We start from the raw sequence: 17,342 nt of genomic DNA on the forward strand, positions 1-17,342 counted from the left end.
GTCTCTTTTGAAAATTTATCCATTCAATCCCGATGCATGTCTAAAAGACTTCCATTGATGTGGGTTTAGAGCGGTGTTCTCGGCAAGTCAGCGATGGACTGAGTTAACCTGGTTTTGGTCATACTCAGTCAATCCCAATCATATCTGTTAATACAGTTAAAAACAGTTTAAGCAAAAAATGGGAAACATTCACAATCAATTAGCCAAAAATAGCACCAAACAGTTAAAATTGCACCCACTTTCATTGCTGCTCTTTTCTCATCTGGTCTTTTTACCTTTCAAAAAAATGGTCAATGTAACAAAAAATGCTCTATTACTGTGATGAGATACATAATAAACAACAGACAATGGCACTTATAGTTCAAAATTGTTTTTTGGCCTCTAAACTCATCATCACATTATTGCAATATGATCAAGCAAAATAGAAAACATAAATTGAAGAAACCTTCTTTTTGATGCATCCAACCTTCTTCAGATTTTCCTTTTAACCGAACTTTGTTATGCATCATTGCAAATCTCGAATCTTCAATAACTTCAATATGCTGAATATGAGGTCCTAGAACTTGAGCTCTTGATGGCAACTGTAACCCAAACAGATTCAAAACAATCCTTTAAACAAGGATTCTAATCTAATTTCCGGGCCTCAAGACCAAGCACATGGCATGAGATGCACCAATTGCAATGGAAAGAACGTGATGGGGCCCCAATTGATCGTCATCCATAAGAAACTTCACTTCAACAGGCAGCGGCTGTATCTCAGGCAGTCCAGGAACGCCAAGTTGGCAATCCCTTGCATTTCCCCACATGTATAGCTTCCCATTATCTGCTATTCAAGAAACAATGTTTAATACCTCCATGCACAAAATCATAGAGAACTGTGATAACCTACCAATTTCAAGCATTGCTAATACCAACTGCATAAGAAGGCAAGTCAAAATCATGCTCCACGGAACAATCCAACTCCATTATGACTTCCAGCTGCCTAGTTACAGGTCACTCTTTGAATGGTCTCACTCCAATTCATCTTTCAGGAACAAAATGCGAAATGAGTAGCGGAGATTATCTATGGATAAAAAACACATTTATCTGCTACCATGTTCTTATGCCTCTAATGCTAGAAATTCATGTGGTGGTTCTGCTGAAATATCATTAGCATGCAAAATAGAAACTTAATTAAGTTGCAAGTAGACAAATAATTTCTTTAGGGTTTGTTTGAGTGTGCAATCTAATTGATTGTGGGTGCCATTTGTGTGAAAGATTGCAACCTAGGGTGTGCAATCTAATTAGATTATAGGCTAAAGTAGGGATATAATTTATTTAGGGTTATTAATGTTTTTAATAAATTTGCAAGTTTGGTCATGCAATCTAATTGGATTGTGAGAGCAAATTTATATCCATGATCCAATTAGATTGCACAACCGAACTAGCCTCTGGCTAGGGAAGGTGTAGGTGGTTTGGATTTCTGTATTGGCCTACTGGGCAACAGCTGCTCCTTACGTAATCTCTCCTCTTTCAATAAAGTTGTTATTATTCAAGAAGAAGAAATTGTAGGAAGAAGATTTTAAAAAATGAACAAATAGAATCGAGCATGAAAGTGGAATCAAGTAGATTTACGCACACATGTAGATAAAGCTGACGAAGACCACAATCATTGCTCCACTTCCTGTATATATTTTTTCCAATTAAAGAGGACATGATAGCGTGGGGTCGCAACTAGCAATGCCATGACTTCCAATATCAGATATTTAACTATTGGCATTTGCAGCCATCTAAAATGCTCAGCCAGTGAGTTCTTGTTTCCAATAATATTTAATAATACACATTACAACTACCCAATTCTGATGATCAACATCGCTTGAGATACATGTGGAACTTCGGGGCCAATAATATTTCACTAAGCACATACCCGCATCACCACTAAAATATAAGTTAATTATCAAATTAGAATTGGAAAAAATTGAGTCAAAAAGTACAACTGATTTTTTTTTTGTTTGAATAGTAAGAGGGGATTATACACAAGGTATCAACTATCAAGGTCACGACATCAAGCACCTTCCAGTTGAGCTACAAGCTCAACCCCAGTCAAAAGTAAATCTGAATCAAAGATCCAAAGTGAAGCCTGATTATTTTATAGACATGGAAGTGAGTTGCATCTTCACTATTGTGCTAACATTAAACTAAAGGAAAAAAAACATAAAAATATTGCATATTGATTTGCACAATCTCACCATCTAACTTCGAAGTTCTCTAGAACCAAACATAATTGTTCTAATACCAAATATATTGAGCAAGTGTGCAAGGATTGAAACATAGTTCTGGTTCTGAATTTGTATAGTGATACATAAAAGTATAAATGATTTGAGAGAGTAACTGATAATATAACCCATACCCGTGACAGCAGCAGAAGATGAGCCTCCACATGCAATTTGGACAACATGTTCCTCAGCTAAAGCCTCAATCACTACTGGAACCTTCCCACTTTGTAGAGGATGTTTACCCAATTGACCATGCCCCCCATGGCCCCATGAAAGCACTTTGCCATCATCTGAAAGATATCTCAACCGTTACGTCCTAACCACAAATTACGAAAAAATAAAAAGAAAAGCAAAGCAAATAAAAGTATAAGACATCTGCCCTGTTAAATGAGTATATATTCAACTGGTGGAGACGAGGAGAAGTTAGCTGAGTTCAGAAACCTGAAAATAAATGAACACTATGAGCTGCTATAACTATTAGGATCTCCTGTAAGGATTTTACCAGTCAATGCTAGAGAGTGATATCCACCACATGCTATTTGAATGATACGGACACCCTGGAGGCTAGGAATTGGTTGTGGTCTCCAATCACTAAACTTATCGCCCCGTCCTAGCTCAAAGTTGGAGTTAGCTGAAAAAGACACAAGGAAGATAACAAACATTAATGTCAAAGCAATAGGATGATATCATTCCTTGTCAAACAGGTGCAGACATGCAGGATAGCCAATCTAATGCTCTAACAGGTCCAAAAGCTAATACCACTATTGAGCAAGTCATTGTCGTACCAGCAAAATTCCATAGAACATCGTGCATTATGACTTTTGTTCTAAACTGAAGATAGAAATGCATAATGAAGTAGCAGAAATGGGGTTCTTCTAGAATAAAAAAAAGGAGGCCCAGTGCATGTGGCTCCCGTCATTGCGGGGTCTGGGGAGGACTAGATGTACGCACCCTTACCCCCCTGCTTTGCAGAGAGGCTGTTTCCGTGACGCAAACCCGTGACCACCAGGTCCAAACGGAGCAACCTTACCGTTGCGCCAAGGCTCGCCCTTCTAGAATACATATCCTCAAATGGAGGAATATAACTAGAGAATCTGATAAGGATGACCCATTTTTTAAAAAAATATAAATTTTTTTTCTGAGGATGACAAGATAGAGAATCAGAGTTGGACATAGAGTACAGTTGCAAGGGTTGCTTGGCCACGAATTTCGAACACACCAACCTTCTAAAATTCAAACACACAAGGAAGACTTTCAAATCCAATTTTTTTTTTTTTCGATTGGTCATTTGAATAAAGACTTTCAAATCCAAATTTTCAATAAAATCAATGAGAGAGAGAGAAAGAAAGGTTACAGCAACAGAAATTATCCAAAGAGCTCCAATGTGTGCAAGTGTTTGTAAAGAATGCTCAAAGTCAGTGCTCTTTACTGACAAGATACGGCAACCATTCTCCAAGTAACAAAATTGACAAGAATATATCAGTATTGAGACAAAGAGAAACTATTGAATACTAAATTTGAAGCATGAATGGCAATGAATAGCTTTGTCCTCACCTCCCCAACTCCAAAGCTGACCCTCTGATGTCAGTGCCACCGTGAAAAATCCACCACATGCTACAGCTGCAACAGGCACAGGTAAGGCATCTACTTTGGAGGGAGTAGCAAGTGCCCCACTCTCATCTGGACCACCACCACTGCCAAGTCCCAATCTACCCTCCCCCTCATCCCGACCCCAAGTATAAAGGTCACCTACATCAATCACCTTGGGCATCATATATAAATATAAATGTGAACTCGAGAAAAGCCATAACAACTAGATAAATTTAAACCGCTTATAATTTTACAAAGAAAAAAGCTGATGATAATCCATGTCGTTGAAGCAAAATAGCATGTCGTAGCATCTTACAAGTCTCAAAAGCATACGCCGGAAGAAATACAAATATAAAATTAGCAAAGAAAATTTAAAGGCATCCTAACAAAAACACAAGAAAATGGCCATGTAAGAACATACTAAAGTTGAAAAGTAAAACCTAATATGAAAATTCATTATCTTCGTGTAAATTTTAAAGGAATACAAAGTATTTCAAATTGAATGTCAATATCGGGGAAACACTCAAATAAACACCACTAAGATGTGGTGGACAGCAGCAACTTCTGGGAGACACTGGAAAGTATCATAAGCGTGTAGTCAAATCCATGGTGTATAGGGGAAGACTTTAACGTAAACAGATATATTGAGGAAAGGGCTAGAAGCAGTAGGATTTCCCCTAGCATGGTGGCTTTCTCTAACTTCATTACTGAGAATGAGATCATCGATCTCCCACTGGTTGGTGCCTAGTATACTTGGACGAGAAATCAAAGTAAAAGGTTAGACAAGCTTTTGATATGCCCTCGATTGAGCTCCCCGAAACCTGATTCGTGCCAATGTGCCCTAACTATGACGGCCTCACATCATTGCCCAGTTTTACCAGACCATCAAGTTAGCCAGCTTGAAATTCCTAAGATGAAGGAAAGGCTGGCAATTGGTGGAAAGAAGCTAATGCTTCAGGACCAGTTGATGTGGTGATAGGCCAAAAGAGAGATCTCAGGGAGGAGTATAACAGGTTAGTGATGCAGTAAGAAATATATATTGGAGGCAAGGGGGGTCCAGGTCTAGATGATTAAAGAATGCGCTAAAAACACAATGTACTTCCACGGGATTACCAGCACCGGAAGAAGGGGAAATCAGAATAGGTTTGTAGATTGAGGGATATAGGTGTGAGGAAAAGGAAGTTATCTCAAAGGAGATTGTGGAGTTCTATAAGGATTATACTCTGTAGAGGAAGGGTGTCAGTCCTAGCATGATTGACGATTCATATAGATACTTCTTAGAAAAGCCCTTAGAAGAAGAGGGAGCATGATCAGTTTATTTTCCTTGAGTTGAGATCGCATCCTAAGACCGGATGGTTTTTGCCTCACCTTCTTCTAATGTTGCTGAGAGTATGTGAATGAAGATCTCCTTGCCTTGTTTAAGGCCATTATAAGGGTTTGGTGTTAGATAAGAGCACAAGGGCTACTTTTATCGTGTTGATCCATAAATTTAAAGGGGCTGATTGAATTTCGGACTTTCGATTGATTAGTTCAGTGGAATGCATCTATAAGTTGCTAGAAAAAGTTTTGGCAGATAGGCTAAATAAGATGATGCATAAAACCATATCCATTAATCAGTCCGCTTTTATCCATGGTCGACAGATATTGGATGGAGCTTTGATTGTTAATGAGGCAGTGGAATACAATTCCAGGAAAGGGCACAAGGGGAATAGTATGCAAACTAGACATGTAGAAGGCCTATGATATGGTGGAATGGATTGCCTGGACTATCTAATGGGGCGTATGGGTTTCAGAGCAAAGTGCTAAGCTCGGATGATCATATGTATATCTTCAGCTGGTTTCTCCATTTTGATAAATGGTTCTCCTAAAGGGTTTTTAAATAATCCGGGACCTGAGGCAGGGATACCCATTATCTCCTTTTCAGTTCACGATAATCACCAAAAGTCTTGGTAGAATGCTTGATAAGATAAGATGTTGTGGTCTTACATAAGTTTTTCATGTAGGGTCCCTGTGGTTGGAAGTTACTCACCATTAATTCATTGATGAAATGCTGATTTTCAGCAAGGCAGATGAAAGCAAACTTTTGAAATTAGAAGTTGCAATCCGGTACTATGAAGTCATTATAATGCAAAGGTCTGACTTTCAAAAGTCTAAGCTGCTTGGCATCCATCTTGCGCATGATGAAAGAATGAAAGAGATAGTTTCATATATTTATTTGGGTGTTCTATGGACCAGTTTCCGACCAGCTATTTGGGTCTTCCCTTATATGAGCGGAGACAAAAGAAGAGGATGTGTGACTCGATAATTGAAAGAGTTGAAAAAGGCTATCTTCTTGGAAATGAAACCATTTCTCACTAGGGGGCAGGATAACTTTCATTAAGACAGTATTAGCAAAGCTTCCAATTTATTTCTTCTCTCTGTTCAGGGGCCTGGTAGGAGGGATAAAATGCATTGAGCAGCTTCAGAGGTACTTTCTCTAGGGGGCCTCAGAGGCTATGAGGAAGTTTCACATCTTTGTTTGGGAGGAGGTTTGTAAACCCATGAAAGTTGGTGGCTTAGGCTTTCAAAATCTCAGAGGCATGAATAAAGCCTCGCTCAGGAAATGCTTATGGAGGTTTTGGGAGGATAGGCACATCTACGGTCTCGAGTCATAGAGAGTAAGTATGGAGCCTGCCAAGAAAATTGGATCTCTGATGATAAGTACAAGCATAGCTTCAAAAGTTTCCCACGTCATCGTAGACTCCCCCGAGTCGACTGCCTTTGACCTTGGCTGCATTCTTGTTCAAGTCTAAAATGTTCCCTACACAGTCAATCAAAACTCCTTTCACTCAGTCTCATCAACTGAGTACTTGACCACATTGTGCCACATCGACTAGGTTTTGCTTTGGCTGCCTTTTGACCCACATCCGCATTTTGAAACATTGAGTACAAGATCTCCGGATTGATTGTGTGGAAGGATATATTGAGACAAAGACCTAAATTTTCACGAAGGATCAGATTTAGAGTCTACAAAGGGGATAAAATTAAATTTTGGAGCGAAAATGGTGCAAGGAGGTGCCTTTGATGAAGACGCTCCCTATCTTTTTGCTGCGACCACTAATAAAGAAACCAATGTCCAAGACTCTTTTGAGTGGCCAGATGGGTAGATTTCATGATAGGTAAATTTCCAGCAGAATTTGTTTGACAAGGTAGCTTTGTTCCTGAATAATCTTGAATACATATTCATAAAGAAGGAAATGATAGAAGAGTTTGCATCTCCTCCAGGGTCTTTAGTGTTTAGTCTTTCTATCATCATATTGTTCCTGGTCCACTAACCTCGCATTTTTTTTACAAAATTTGGTGTATTCCCTGCACTGCCTAGAGTGCGTGAGTTCAGATGGACCACTTTTCTGGATAAGATTATTACGATCAACCACCTACATAACTGTAAGGTCTTAATAGTCGAGCAGTGTTCCCTCTGTTTAGAGGCTACGGAATAAATAGTACCATATTTTCTTTCAAAGAAAGTTTAGCAAGAGATGTTTTGAGTCGTATTCTTGGGAGATTTGGGGTTTCAGGACTTTTCCCTTCTCGTTTTCCTGAATTACTCGATAACTGGTCTTTTGCTCCCTGGCATAGGAAAGAGACTATTATGGAGGGTGGTGTTGTTAGACACTCTCAGAGTTATTTGGATGCATAGGAACGCCCGCATTTTCAAAAATACTTTCAAAGGGCCGCATTACATATTCATGAAGATTAGGGTGAAGACTTTGCCTCACTTTTAAGTATATCAGTAGTTGCGATTTAAGGTGGTGTCGGAAGAAGATTTGCATCAGCGTGGAGAAGGTTGAGGTGTCCTAAACCCATTGGTCCTCTCCGAATCCAAGAATGATCAAGCTAAATTTTGATGGCTCAAGTATTGGTAATCCTGAACCGACTGGAGTGGGGAGAGTACTCAAAGAGGAGAATGACTCTACTAGGTGGGCCTTCTCTGACCCCATTGGAGTCAAGGATTCCAATGAGGCAGAAGTGAAGGCGGTTTTGTAGAACATCAAGCTCACCGGGAGTAGTGGCTTGCTATGGCTAATTGTGGAAGGAGACTCCCTCAATGTTATCAGATTGATGGATCGTAGTAATCCTCATCCTTAGAGGTTTGCAGATGTAATTGAAGAGATCCAGGATAATGTTGAGGGGTCCTCGGTTCAATATCGGCATGTGAGGAGATGAACTGATAGTGATGCGGAGAGGTTGGCTCAATCAGGAGTTCACTAGAGATTTTTTACTATCTCCCTCCTTGATGTCTATTCTTTGTAGTGTGTAGTCTCACCGTTTTTCTTATTTGATTGTACTCACCACTTCGATAGTGGGGTCCCTCCTTGATGTCTATTCTTTGTAGTGTGTAGTCTCACTGTTTTTCTGATTTGATTGTACTCACCACTTCGATAGTGGGGTCCCCCCCCACCTCTGTCTTTTAATGGAAATCTTTATCATTCAATAAAAGAACAGAAAAGCAGATGTATGCATGGAAAGAGCTGACACTACCCAAGAAAGAAAATACAGAAATGAGAAAGAAAATGGGGCCAAGAAACCTACAGCCCCCTTAATGTCTCAAAGGAGGCAATGCTACACACTTGGTCAAGAGTACCTGTCGTATCATTTTCCAAAATTGGGAAAGGAGCAAGCCAGCTCTCTACAGAGATCAACTAATTTCATAATGATGTTCCCAACAAGCCAGTTTCTTGATACCCACATATGTCTTCTTGAATGCTCAAGAGTGAGCTTCAACCCTTCAAGGTCATCAAACCTTCAATGAGGGCTCCACTTTCAGTCCCATTGGAATCAGTAGCATCAATCGGGCCTGAGAAAGGAAAAATAATAGAGCCCAAGTTGTCTCTGAGCACACCTAAAATGTTGACAGGCCTGGGTTTCATCACTTCCTAAGCTAACCGAGGTCCCAATAATCAATGGCAGAAAGAACCAGACAATCTGAAGCTCTTAAGAATAGCAGACCAGATCGCATGAGCAGCCTTGCAATGAATAAACAGGTAGTTTGGCGATTCCTCCACTTTCTCACACATCACACAGCTATTGGCCAGCCTAAAATTCCTTTTTTTTTGCAACACATCACACATGATGATGCTTTCCGAAATTGCAGCCCGTCTAAAAGACAAGAAAAAGCGAGGACACCGGGTGGAACCAGATCCTTCCACACAAAATCCATGTGGTGAGTATCGACTCTAGATAAAAATCGAAAAAAAGGAACTAATCAAGAAACTGCTTGGATTCCCAAATCCAGCACCTCTCATCCTTTTGGGAAGGAAATGCATAGATCTTTCCAGCCTCTCAACCATCTAGTAATGATTAGGAATCTGATCAACAATCATATCTCAAAGTCATAGTGTAAATACAAAGGCTCTTTTCCAAGCACAAGCTATCCGGATTCAATTTAGTTGCTTTCCCATTAATATCCAAGCCTGACCTAACCTCTAAGGTAAAGCATGCCCAAGTAGCTAAAAGTAGACCTTATCCTAGCATTGTCAAGGGTTTCTCACGGCGTAGGAGTCACACATGAGAGAAACTTTCAGCACAATGATTATGGAACAATCATTTCCTTGAAGTAGGAGAAGTCACCTATGGTATTTAGCACATGATAACAATCCTTGAACCAGGAGTATCATTGAATAATCCTACATAGGATAAGTCCTCACTGACTCGGTGGTTTTTTTTATCCACCTCAGACTTCCATCTTAGTCAATAAATAGTCTAGGGGTGTCACCGTGATCTCTTGAGAAATCGCGCGCCGGGGGGGGGGGGGGGGGGGGGGTTGTTATGAGTTGGTCTAACTCTGAATAACAGACTACATCCTTAACAATTACAATTTAGTTACACATTTAACTAACAAAGAAATGTAGCAGTTCAATAATATTGAACAATAACAACTAATATATAAAATAAGTTACAAAAAAAGTAACAGGGCATTCATCATTGTACATGCAATCATTCATGTAAAATGGCAAATATTCATACCATCATAGATCATACCCAGTGTTGCATGGATTCGGATTCGCATGTTGGGATCCAACACGTCTGATTCGGCAAACCCCCGAAAGTAGGATTCGGATTTGGTAATTTTTAAATAAAATAAAAAAATTTTAATTTATATATATATATATATATATATATATATATATATATATGAGAGAACTGTTGGTGAGCTTAAGCGCACCATTTTTTTGGTGCGCTTAAGTTGTTATAACACCTCCCATTGGTGCGCTTAAGAAGGACCCAAACATTTAAACGAATGGGAGGCGTTATAACAACTTAAGCGCACCAAAAAAATGGTGAGCTTAAGCGCACCAACAGTTTTCTCTCTCTCTATATATATATATGTGTGTGTGTGTGTATGTGTGTGTGTGTGTGTGTGTGTGTGTATGCATATAAATTCATGAAAAATTTGAGGGTAGAGAGTTAAGGCGAGTTTTGTATTAAGAGAGTTGAAGGAGGAAGGAGGTCGATGTTCAAGGGTCGAGACGCTAGGGTTTTTATTAAAAGAGTATGAGTTGTACTTTCATATAAAAAAAGTTAAGAAGAAAATATGTAAAGGGAAAATATACATGATTCGCATTTCAAAAGAGACAACGATTAATCGGATTCGCTCGAAAAAAACAGGATTCGTGCAGGACACGGCTACGACAAGAATCCGGATGTGTCCCACGTGAATCCATGTCCGATTTGGATGCGGAGACGTGTCGACATGGATTCGGCATAGGGGGGCAAAGAATCCATGCAACATAGATCATACCATTGTGCAACAAGGCTTTATAGTACGAAATAGGGAATTCTTACAATGCTCATGAATCTATCAATCCACATAAAATCTATGAGACATAAAGACATATCATTGACCAATTAATTAAGTAATGTATCAACCTGAATCAGTGACAGCCGCTGTATGGACCCCACTTGTTGCAAGATGAGAAACTTTCCCATTCCACGCACCTTTCACCACCCTAGGCAACAGCTCCCTATGATAAACAGAATGTCCAAGAGCCCCAAATCCACCATAACCCCTGCAAGCTTCAGCAAATGGAGTGGTAGAGTCATTGTGTGAAGTTCATATAACATCAGACCCAAGTTGAATTTCCATCACAAAATATAACCTCGACCAATTCGTGGCTAATTATCCAAAGCATATCGTAGACTCTCAAATGCACACAATGCTGCAACTTGAAGCACCAAAATAAAAAATTGAAAAGTGAAATTTAGGATGAGTTTGAAAAAGAAATACAACATAAATTTTACATATATTATACCATCAGCGGGATCATTCTACATGTCTGTTATGTGCCTAGATAAGTCCCACTTAGGGTAGAATAAATTAGTGTATATTTTTTTATAACTTGGGGAATTTTCTCTCTAGTTGTTAGGTAGGTATGGATAGAAGTCTTAGAGATAAGGGTTATCTAGATTGGTATGAGTAGGAGTTTTAGAGGAAGTGGTCAAATGGGTTTTCAATTTATAAATAGAGGAATGATAGATTGAAGGGCACACTCGCAAAAACAGGTTACAAGGGCACCCTCTAAGAAGATCAATCACGTTGCAAACTGATTTGGTTCAATCACATAGTTTGGGCTCCTAGAATATAATGACAAACCTATTTGATCGTATGGAAAGGCCCAATGAATTGGGATTTCCCTATTGGGATCATATATCCTAAAGAGCTCCCTAACAATGTGGTTCGATCAAATTGCAACTTATAAAAAGGGAAAATGAAATCTACTGACCATGTGAAGACCTCTCCATGCCGAGTAAGAGCAGAAGAATGCAGCCCACCAAGAACAACACTCCTAACAGAATCAAGATTAGGGTTTAGAGTAGGGACAAATGCAGAATTCTCATAGCCTAGACCAAGCCTGCCTCCATCACCCTTGCCCCAAATCCAGAATTTTCCATCGACGAGCAAGGAGGAGTGAAAGAGGCCGCAGGAGATTCCGATCTCGAAAGGGGCGGCCGAGGGCGCGGAGGAGGAGGAGGAGAGGCGGCCGGGGATTGGGGAGAGGCGGAAATCGGAAGGGAGGAGGAGGGAGGCGAGAGTGGTGGGATATAATCGGATCTCTTCGATTCCGCCGCCCAGTTGGCCGGAGCTTCCTCGGCCCCATGAGAGAAGTTGTACGGTTGAGGCTGGTAGGGTTTTGGTGTTCCATAGGAGGGGAATGGGAGACGGGGAAGAGGAGATATAGCGAGCCATGGGTGCGCACACTAAGCGCTGCGCCATGAGTGGGGTTTACTCTTTGGAGAAGGAGAGCGAGTTTCTATTCTAAAGCCCCCCTGCATTTTGTTAGGGTTTAGAGAGAGTTAGTTATTCTATAATGCGCGGGCTGTGGAGTCCGCGCGTAGTTTTTTCTCTCCCGCTGTGATTTGATTTGAAAGAGATCCACGGCTAGGTCTGATGGATGACGGAGATCTCTCGTTCATAAGGCAGTCTTAACTCTTAAGGGATGTTTTGTTTTTTTTCAGGCTTGATCATGGGTCTAGAATCGTCTGATGAAGGGGGGCCAAGGGATGTTGGCTGGAGTTTTGATAGGCAAAAATATTCATGGATCCCATCACCACACTAAAGGCAGTGGGACCATGTCATACAATGACGTGGCTCCGGCCCTTGCATAAAGAGGGCCCTTGCATCTATCATTCCTCAAACAAATTTTTATGCCCATTTTTTAGGTGGGTATTTAAGTTATTTCAGGTGTGAAGATATCAATCCACACCATCTAGCCGTGCTCCAAGAATTGAATCAATTGAAATAACGGCATCTGGTTTACTAAAACTAGGGCTGGCAATTTCACCCGAAAAAGCGGGGATACGCCCCGCCCCGCCCCGTTTGGGGAGGGGATTCCCCGATTTGAGAGGGGAAGGGGAAGGGGAATATAAAAATTCCCCGGTGCGGGAGGGGAAGGGGAAGGGGAAGGGGAAGGGGAAGGGGATGGAGTTGTCCCCGCCCCGCCCCGCTAATCAATGCCATTTTTTTTGTAAATTTTTAAGTGTTTGTTTTAAGGAAAACTACTAGAAACTCTGTGGATCGGCTACAAGATTCCCCCAAACATAAACTTAGCTTGTCTTTTCCTTTTAATTAGCTTCTGAGAGCATTTTGAGAACTATAATAACCTTTTCACAGATGTTGAAATAATAAAGACAAGCTGAGAGCTTGAGACGCTGAGTGTATGCAATTATCAAAAAATCGTAGTGCCAATAGAATTTCAGAGTTGGATTGCAGGTTTTGATTTTCAACAAGAAAAATTTAGCTACTAGAAATTTGTTTCATGTTAGCACTAGACTGATGCAGTTAAAGAAATAAGTCATTTGTTGATTTTGTTCTCTTCTCCATTCTCATTTCTCATGCTCATCTGGGGGTTAACATGCTATACAGAATGAACAATGAACATTATTTTGCGTGTGTGAGCGCCCACTTATGGACTTTTAAAGTTCATTGTGACTACTGAAATAGTTACTCTTTGCACATTGGCTGCCTGTTAATGAAGGTAATCCTGATGCTCATTTCTTATTTATCATTCCATAATTTATGCAGAAAATTGGTGAAAGATGAGGTCCTGTTGTTATTTATGTTTGTTGTCTCATCCATGCATTTCTGATTTTGTCCATCTGTTTGTTGATCACATGAATAGAATCATAGCATTCATTACAATATTGTCTGTAATGGACGTAAAAGAAAGAAGCTCTGTTTGCTGGTTTGGTTGGGTTCCAAAGAGGGGGTGGGGCGGGGCGGGGAGGGGAGGGGATTTTGTCCCCGAAGGATGCGGGGAGGGGAAGGGGAAGAGGAATAGATATTCCCCGCGGGGAGGGGAGGGGGATTCCCCACCATCCCTGCAGAGGGGAAGGGGAAGGGGAGGGGGAAAATTCCCCGCAGAGGGGAAGGGGTAGGGGACCCCAACATCCGGCCCCGACCCACCCCGTTGCCACCCCTAACTAAAACAATAAACTAGATAAGTAGATATCAAGTCCTGGTCTCTGAATCTGTAGTGTAGCAAATAAATACAGCGGAGTCCACATATTATTGGGTGACCTAAACCATTAATTTACTTTTTTTTTACTACTAGGAATGCTAGACTCAAAGGATACAGGGCTTTCCCATTGGCCAATTTCCATTTACTAGAAAATTACAATCATAACTGTTATAAATGAAAATTAACCAACGGGAGAGCCCTTCTACCCTTTCTTTTGCAAGGGCTCCTCTGTTTAGCGTTCCCGGGAATGAGGACTTATATCCGCACACAAATTTCTTGTAAACGCACTTCTTTCTTTTTTACCACATTTCTAATTAGCCTTAAGATGGATGGTGGAATTTCAAACAGGCAATCGGGAAAAAAAAAAATTAGTAAACATAACAACAAAAGGATTTTAGGATTGGATGAATGGTGCAATTTTGGGTTATAGGATATCCAAAGCAAGGCCTGTCAAATGAGCGGTTCGGATCAATAAACCCAACTCGTTTTGCATGTTTAACCAAATCCCAAATTCTGAATTACAAACTCGTTCCAAGATATTCTGTTCCAACTGTCTCACCCCTCTCCCAAAGTTGGAGAATGTGAAGGTAACCTAATTAGAAAGGAGCAAATAAAAAAAATAACCATTTTAAGTACGCGAATCACCGCCCATTTTGTCGATGTATGCTTGCGTATATTGGGCTTCCCAGTTAGGTTTTAACAGGTTTCTGTGGGGCTGGTAATGATATTACAGTTGTTGGTTTTGAGCATTTGTTTTTAAATGGGAAAAAAATTTGGTATATTTGGGAGAAATGGAAGATTGTGATCTGGGCTTTCTTCAAGACCATGAAGAGTGGTGACTCGCTGCCTATTTATAGATAAACTTAATATTAGCGAAAACATGTAAACGTTACTTAATCAGTGTTTCTTCATGCAGATGAACACCTGAGTGCAGAAGGAACAAACACCAACATGACCCGAAACGATGACAGTACAACATATCAACAAGAGATGCCCCAATTATTAAGAAGAAAGTAAGCTACCCACAAAGACTTTACCGCACAACTCCTAACAGATATTTCCCTGTGCGTTGGTGGTGGTGCATTTCTGAGTTACCTCCCCTATCGTGGAGTGAACTGACAGCAGGATAATAGACAAGGAAAAACAAGCGCTATATGAGCACTAGAAAATAGTATGAAGAGTGGAACATTGCATTTAGTTCTTACCTTATTGACTTGATCTCAACTTAGGCACGAACATAAAACTCTTATCAAAATTTGGATCCCACCACGTCATGGGCTATTCATGTTTCCCAAGCATACATATTTGATCTACATTCACATGGAGAAAGCATGTTAGCATATGTCATTACAAAAAAATGTGGAACAACCAATTACTCCAAAAGCTTAAGCCGTTGGAGAAGGCATTGTTTAATTGTTTATACTTTCACACTCCCCGTCATGTGTGGCCCTTCTTTTAAGGGTTGGCCCACACGTGGCACATGTGGCCCTTCTTTTGGGTTTGGCCATTGCATGTGGATATTTACTATCAAGGAGGTTTGAACTCAGAACCTTTGGCTCTGATACCATGTAAAACAGCCAATTACTCCAAAAGCTTAAGCCGTTGGAGAAGGCGTTATTTAATCTTTTATACTTTAACAGAAACGAAACATTAATATCTCTACTTACTTCTAGATACTCGTCCATCCCATACTTGGAGCCTTCCCGTCCAAGACCGGACTGTTTAACCCCTCCAAATGGTGCAACCTAAATGACAGAAAGATATAAAGATAGCATACATTTGATATTGTTCACAATTCCACAATTCCACATTTGCATTTCTTTGTTGGTTGAGGATCAATAAATGCAAATTTGGGCACCCTCACCTCTGTTGAGATTATTCCTTCATTGATGCCAACCAGTCCAAATTCAAGGGCTTCAGACACACGCCAAGAACGTGACATATTTGTTGTAAATATGTAAGCAGCTAGTCCTGCATATGTATATATTGAAAATTCTAAATAAAATCTATTTGATACTTATATTACTCATTTTTTCACACAAGACAATATGCATGGTTCTAGTGTGCATCAGGGAAGGTTAGGAAATATCCATAAAGGTTTGTAATCTGCCAAATCATTTTCTTAGTGAAACTCAAAGGAGTCTAAAATATTATAATATAAATGTCTAACTCTATTCGTCTAGGACGTAGAAATCATTTTAATCTATATCCTACAGATTTGAATTCAGTTTCACAAAACGTTACCAGTTTAAACTCTTGTAGATTTGTGACCCATTTGATCTAGATTTTAATAGTGAAAAACACACCTTCATGCCCATAATTTGATTAACTCAATCCTTTTTGTATACTTTGGGGAAGGAAACATTAACAAATTTGGATATAATAGCACACAACAGACAGGCAATACCGTTATTCTTCCAACAAGCAAAGAATGGACATATTTTGGTCATATTTGGTTAAAAATGTCTTTCCTATATTAAATCTATCTTTTTGTTGTAACAGAGGTACTCCCTAGAAATACCATGTAATTATTTTGTTTCTGTATCGAATTCTATTCTTTGAACAACGTCTTCAACATAGAAGTTCTCAGCTGGACCTGTCCCAAAAAGAATAGAAGATAGTAGAACCTAAAGAATGTGAGAAACAGGGTTTTAAATTTCGGACGAAATACTGAAATTTCAGATTTCAGTCCGGGCCGACACCGAAAGTAAACAGATTAGGTGCCGGCACAGATTTCGGCCGAAATTCCGGCCAAATTTAAATTTTTAATTTTTTTTCCAAAACTTCCACACTTTTTGCCGAAATTTTTATGAAAAACCCGAAATTTGTTTTTTTTACCTAATTTCAGCTGAAACCGAAATGGCCGAAACCGAATTTTCAATCCTTGGTGAAAAGTATGCTCAGCGATTTCAAGAAATACAAAGTAACAGAACAACGTCCAAGTTGCTGGATAGGCACAGTATTGATATTGGTGTTTCTCATCAATGTACAAACCAAAAGATGTTTCTACACCAAAATCTAGAAACGAACCTGCATTAGTGTCTTTAGCATTGCGAATAGCTTCCTCCTCAGTTTTAAAACGAAGAAGGGGTGCGACAGGTCCAAATACTTCTTCCCTGTTAAAGAGAAAAAAAGAAATATAAATGCAGATCTGTATACCAGTAAAATATGCTAACAAAAATACATAATCACAATTGATTTGCTACAATATTGATTCCTTCAACGAAATTGTGAAATTGATCAAAAGTTATATGCTATGGAAATGGCTCCAATATTAATACAGGACAATATTTATCACGTGTAATTTGCATTCGATTCTAGGGGACAGCTTTTAACTGGGATCCATTATTTCCAAGGGAGCTATCTTTGATTAAAGCGTGGATATCGAATGCTGATGATATCCTCCCTCAGGCATCTTATAGTTATACAGATCCTAGGGCCAAAGCCTCCCGTGCATATACCTGACACTACGTCAAAACGTGCAAGCATTGCACAAAAT

The 17,342-nt window shown here is 39.8% G+C and overlaps 2 protein-coding genes across 6 annotated transcripts in view; both read right to left on the bottom strand.

Annotated features, from left to right (window-relative positions):
- Positions 1–210: 210 nt before the first annotated feature.
- On the bottom strand, positions 211–12,173 carry RUG3 (Regulator of chromosome condensation (RCC1) family protein). 3 transcript variants are annotated; one of them, XR_013253001.1, is made up of 7 exons: positions 11,609–12,173; positions 10,755–10,894; positions 3,810–4,004; positions 2,758–2,886; positions 2,390–2,545; positions 890–1,024; positions 688–823 (listed from the first exon to the last, which is right to left on the bottom strand). XR_013253001.1 is itself a non-coding variant. In XM_077388278.1 (6 exons), the coding sequence occupies exons 1-6, from the start codon at positions 12,097–12,099 to the stop codon at positions 630–632; spliced, it is 1,305 nt and encodes a 434-aa protein (XP_077244393.1). In that variant the 5' UTR covers positions 12,100–12,171; the 3' UTR covers positions 211–629. The 3 variants fall into 3 exon arrangements, 2 of the variants coding, with proteins under 2 accessions (XP_077244393.1, XP_077244394.1); XM_077388278.1 differs by lacking the exon at positions 890–1,024 and having other exon boundaries at positions 211–823; positions 11,609–12,171; XM_077388279.1 differs by lacking the exon at positions 890–1,024 and having other exon boundaries at positions 211–823; positions 10,755–10,901; positions 11,609–11,760.
- ALDH5F1 (aldehyde dehydrogenase 5F1) overlaps positions 10,775–17,342 on the bottom strand; it is a 70,297-nt gene continuing 63,729 nt past the window's right edge. For 2 of the 3 annotated variants that reach the window (XM_077388277.1, XM_077388275.1), the window contains 5 exons: positions 16,874–16,959; positions 15,708–15,814; positions 15,511–15,588; positions 15,049–15,153; positions 14,673–14,958 (listed from right to left, as the gene is read on the bottom strand). In XM_077388277.1, the coding sequence (XP_077244392.1) occupies positions 15,115–15,153; positions 15,511–15,588; positions 15,708–15,814; positions 16,874–16,959 (310 nt within the window). In that variant the 3' untranslated portion in view covers positions 14,673–14,958; positions 15,049–15,114. Of the gene's footprint in view, positions 10,902–14,672; positions 14,959–15,048; positions 15,154–15,510; positions 15,589–15,707; positions 15,815–16,873; positions 16,960–17,342 lie in introns of those variants that run through there. The other variant, XM_077388276.1, reaches the window with a different exon arrangement.

The sequence above is a fragment of the Tasmannia lanceolata genome, unplaced genomic scaffold (assembly GCF_043159265.1).
Source record: "Tasmannia lanceolata isolate RefF3 unplaced genomic scaffold, GAP_Taslan_0.1 ptg000008l, whole genome shotgun sequence".
Lineage (NCBI taxonomy): Eukaryota > Viridiplantae > Streptophyta > Magnoliopsida > Canellales > Winteraceae > Tasmannia > Tasmannia lanceolata.